Below are 4,232 nucleotides of genomic sequence, written 5' to 3'. Positions count from 1 at the left end.
TTCTACTTTTATTCAATGTGAAAATTTTAACTCATATTCAAATTCTTAACATTACTTCACTACCACACTTTTAAAAAGACACGTGCAAATTAAACCATTACATTTTAAAATTGATTTAATACTCACATTTCTTTTAAAAGTGTATAAAAAAAATTTAACAACACAATTCAATGTCTTTTTTTTTTCTAGAATTTTGGTGTTTATATTTGTTCTACTCTCGTATATCTTTAAGATTAAGATGTATGTAGTACTCATGCTTCCTCATGAGGGGAACCTTGAGAGGGATATAGTGTTCCAATACTAGTATAAATGTAAAGTTAAAAAGTCGTTAACTTGAAGTGTGATTATCAAATTTACTTTTATGCTTAAATATTTCCATTATTATACATATTTCCCATGTTTTTTCTTTATGATTTCACTATATACTTATAGATGTCTAATCAGATGAAAAAACAAAACCTCATTTTCTTTCTTTTTCATCTAAACCAAAAAGTGTGGTAAGCTTGAGGCTGGTCAATGATACGAGTTAAATAATGGTAAGGATCTTAAACTCGAGATTTGGATATTTAAACCAAAGATAATCGAATTCATTAGGAAACATTTCATTTTAAAATATGTATATTGGAAACAGATAGAAGCAAAACCACACAATTTTCAAATTTTTCTCCGAAATGGGTCACTCTCTGTAGGCTTACTAGTAGATCAGTCATGAGACACATTTCACAATTCAATATATATGGGAAAATACAGCTAGATTTTCTGCCTAAAATATATGAAACTCAACGATTAACACTAGATTACACCTACCACACTAATATTTCTATAATAAAATACATCACACTTTCTTAATAAATCCAATATGGCTGCAGATGTTGACTTTTAGAAGGAAATCCAAACTAAACTAACATAAACCTCATATATAAATACCACTACATGCAAACACTACTTATAAACCCTACCTTCTTACTTTACGTCCTTCAGTTTCAAAACTACAATCGCCATGAACATTTCAAATATCACAGTTCGTTTTTTCTCACTCTTTTCCCTTATAGGGATAGTCTCAGCCCAGTTATCAGCTACCTTTTACGGAAAAACATGTCCTAATGCACTTTCAACCATTAAAACAGAAGTAGTGTCTGCTGTTAACAACGATCGTCGCATGGGGGCTTCCTTGCTTCGTCTTCATTTCCATGATTGCTTTGTTCAAGCAAGTCAACTTTTTACTTTCTTCTTTTTTTCTTTTCTGTTTTTTTTTCATCTTTCCTACCATATATGTTTTTTTTTTCTTTTGAGTATACTATCACATAGCACATGTTTATAGTAGAGATAATAAGTAACATTTCAATATGAGTTAGATTCTTTAAAATTGAAGATACTGCTCTATGTAAAACACTTTTTTTAATTTTAAGTTTTGTGTCATTTACTTTAATTTTTTTTATTGATTATAAATTTATGTTAGTAAATTCACTCTAATTAAGCTTGAGTTTGGTTTCTTCTGCACTGTGAAGTATTTAGCATAATAAAATATTTAATTTTTCAGTCAAAATTGACAGTATATTATGCAGTCGTTGGTTTCTCAGAAACTAATATAGTAATTACCAAGATAAAATGTCATTTCTTTTATCAGAGCATCAGCATCAACAATACATACATATTCATTTTGTTTACTATTAACGTCACTTTTAATAGCTAAAAGTTGACTTTTATGAACATGCATTTGTTTCCATATTGGCAACAAAGTGATGTTGAGACGAAGTCCAAATCATTCAGCATTAACAATAAGACAAAACGTGGCAATCGTTCAATCATACAAATCTTAATTGGTAAAATAAAAATGAGAAATAATAATAATTACATGGATTTGTAAAATATATGATTCTGATTGTGTTCATACCTGATATATGGTTGTTATTATTAGGGATGTGATGCATCAGTACTATTGGATGATACATCAAGTTTCACAGGTGAGAAAACAGCGGGTCCCAACGCTAATTCCCTGAGAGGGTTTGATGTAATAGATACCATAAAGTCTAAGGTGGAGAGCTTATGTCCTGGTGTTGTTTCTTGTGCTGATATACTTACTGTAGCAGCAAGAGACTCAGTAGTTGCAGTAAGTATATGTATATGTTTGATGCTAATTATTGATTAATAGATTAATGAAAAACATGTGTATTAGGTACTAATACTGAAAAAATTAATTTGATGTAATTTCAGCTTGGTGGAGCTAGTTGGACTGTGCCACTGGGTAGAAGAGACTCAACCACTGCAAGTTTAAGTTCTGCTAACTCAGACTTGCCTGGTCCCACTTCAAGCTTAAGTGCTCTCATCTCTTCTTTCTCCAACAAAGGTTTTACAGCTAAAGAACTGGTTGCTCTTTCAGGTAGCTAACTATACCAGAAATTGTTTATGATACAATTCTTTGTTCATATTGTTCAATAATAGGTTACTGTTTCATTTAGTATATATTTCACAGTTTTTGTAGACAGTAGAAAAATGCAGTAACACTGTTTTTTTTTTTATTGACAAAAAAGAAAATATAAAAAAAAAATATTTAAGATTTTTCAATTCAGAGCCAGGAAGACTTTGTCTTTTATAATTTGATTCTCTTCTCACACTTCTTTTTTTATAATTTGATGCTTTCAAACTATCATCATTTTAATTGTTAAAAAAAATTGTTAAAATATCATATTTTTTTTTAAGTTATGTATAAAATAGATATTTTAAAATTAAAAACAGAGACGGGTAAGTGCTGTTTTCTCATTTGCTTTTTTTTGAAGTGTTCAAAGGATAAGCTTTAGAAATATACTCACGAAACAATCACTTTCAGCTAAACCTATATAATGAAAGACTTTGAAATATACTTAAAAGGACAAACAAATTAAAAAAAAATACTTTTTAAAGCAAATCACAGACAAGTTCTAAGTAAAATACATTTAGTATTCGAAAAAGAAAAAGTCTCTTTTAACAATTGTTTTTGACAACATTTTAACAATACATATGAGTCTATGATTAATCCGTTTCAAATATTCTTTTAAACATAAATTCAAACAGACCAATAAAACGATGACACATGTCCTATTGTAAAAAAATTGTTAAAAAAGAGTTGTCAAAATATCATCCTCCATTGAAAAAAGTTAAAAACTTGAACTTTATATTTTTTCTATCAGGATCGCACACAATTGGGCAAGCCAGGTGCACAACTTTCAGAAGAAGGATATACAACGACACGAACATAGATTCTTCTTTTGCAACATCATTGCAAGCAAACTGCCCTAGCGTAGGTGGTGACAGCACGTTGTCCCCTCTTGACACGAGCAGCCCAAACACCTTTGACAATGCATACTTCAAGAATTTGCAGAGCAAGAAGGGTCTTCTGCACTCAGACCAAGAGCTTTTCAATGGCGGATCCACTGACTCTCAAGTAAATGCTTATAGCAGCAACCCTGCAAGTTTCAAAACTGACTTTGCCAATGCAATGGTTAAAATGGGGAACCTTAGTCCACTCACTGGCTCTAGTGGCCAGATCAGAACCAACTGTAGGAAGACCAACTAAGCTTTTTGGCCTTCTTTGTATTCTACTATATAAGCACTAAGCAAGTCAAAATTAATAGGTGCTATTTTAGAATTACTATGTGCTATTTTAGATAATGTAGCCATTGCAGTCTCTAGGAGCAAAGCAAATGACTCCTTAATTGTAATGATGATATAATATCATAATATTAATGTAAGAATGTTTCGACTATATTAATGTAAGGTATTGGTACTGCTTATCCTAAAATTTCATCAATATTATGAGAAAAAGGCATGAAAATTTTTAAAATATTATAATAGATAATCGGAAACAAAAAATAATAATTTTCAAATAAAATTATTTTAAGTATTATTATAAACTTTTAACATATGGTCATACTTTAGAATCAGTCCATCGTTTGTCAGTTAAAAACACTTATTTTTATTACTTATTTAAACAATATATATTAGTATTTTAAATTAAAAATAAAAATAACATATTATTATATTGAATTATGTAAGTGTAAAAACACCTTTAAACACTAATTTTAAGCCCGCGTTAAAAAAATCATAAGAATTTATCTACTTTAAAAAACGTTGTGAATTTCTGCATCTAAGTCCTCTAGTTGGACTTAGAATTTGGACCAAATAAAATTTTCACATTTTCTACAATCATCCCTATAAAAATAGAGCATAAAATTAATTTAATTTAAATACATTTA

At 29.4% G+C, this 4,232-nt stretch overlaps 1 protein-coding gene across 1 annotated transcript; it reads left to right on the top strand.

Moving 5' to 3' along the window:
* The first annotated feature begins 967 nt into the window (after nucleotides 1-967).
* LOC106758569 (cationic peroxidase 1) lies at nucleotides 968-3,753 on the top strand. Its single transcript, XM_014641487.2, has 4 exons — nucleotides 968-1,207; nucleotides 1,919-2,110; nucleotides 2,215-2,380; nucleotides 3,168-3,753. Exons 1-4 carry the CDS (start codon nucleotides 1,001-1,003, stop codon nucleotides 3,551-3,553), a joined length of 951 nt encoding a protein of 316 aa, XP_014496973.1. The 5' UTR covers nucleotides 968-1,000; the 3' UTR covers nucleotides 3,554-3,753.
* Nucleotides 3,754-4,232: the final 479 nt, after the last annotated feature.

Source organism: Vigna radiata, chromosome 4, assembly GCF_000741045.1.
Source record: "Vigna radiata var. radiata cultivar VC1973A chromosome 4, Vradiata_ver6, whole genome shotgun sequence".
In the NCBI taxonomy this organism is placed as follows: domain Eukaryota; kingdom Viridiplantae; phylum Streptophyta; class Magnoliopsida; order Fabales; family Fabaceae; genus Vigna; species Vigna radiata.
The sequence above is the reverse complement of the archived record's forward strand: the minus strand, read 5'-3'. Positions and strand labels throughout refer to the sequence as shown.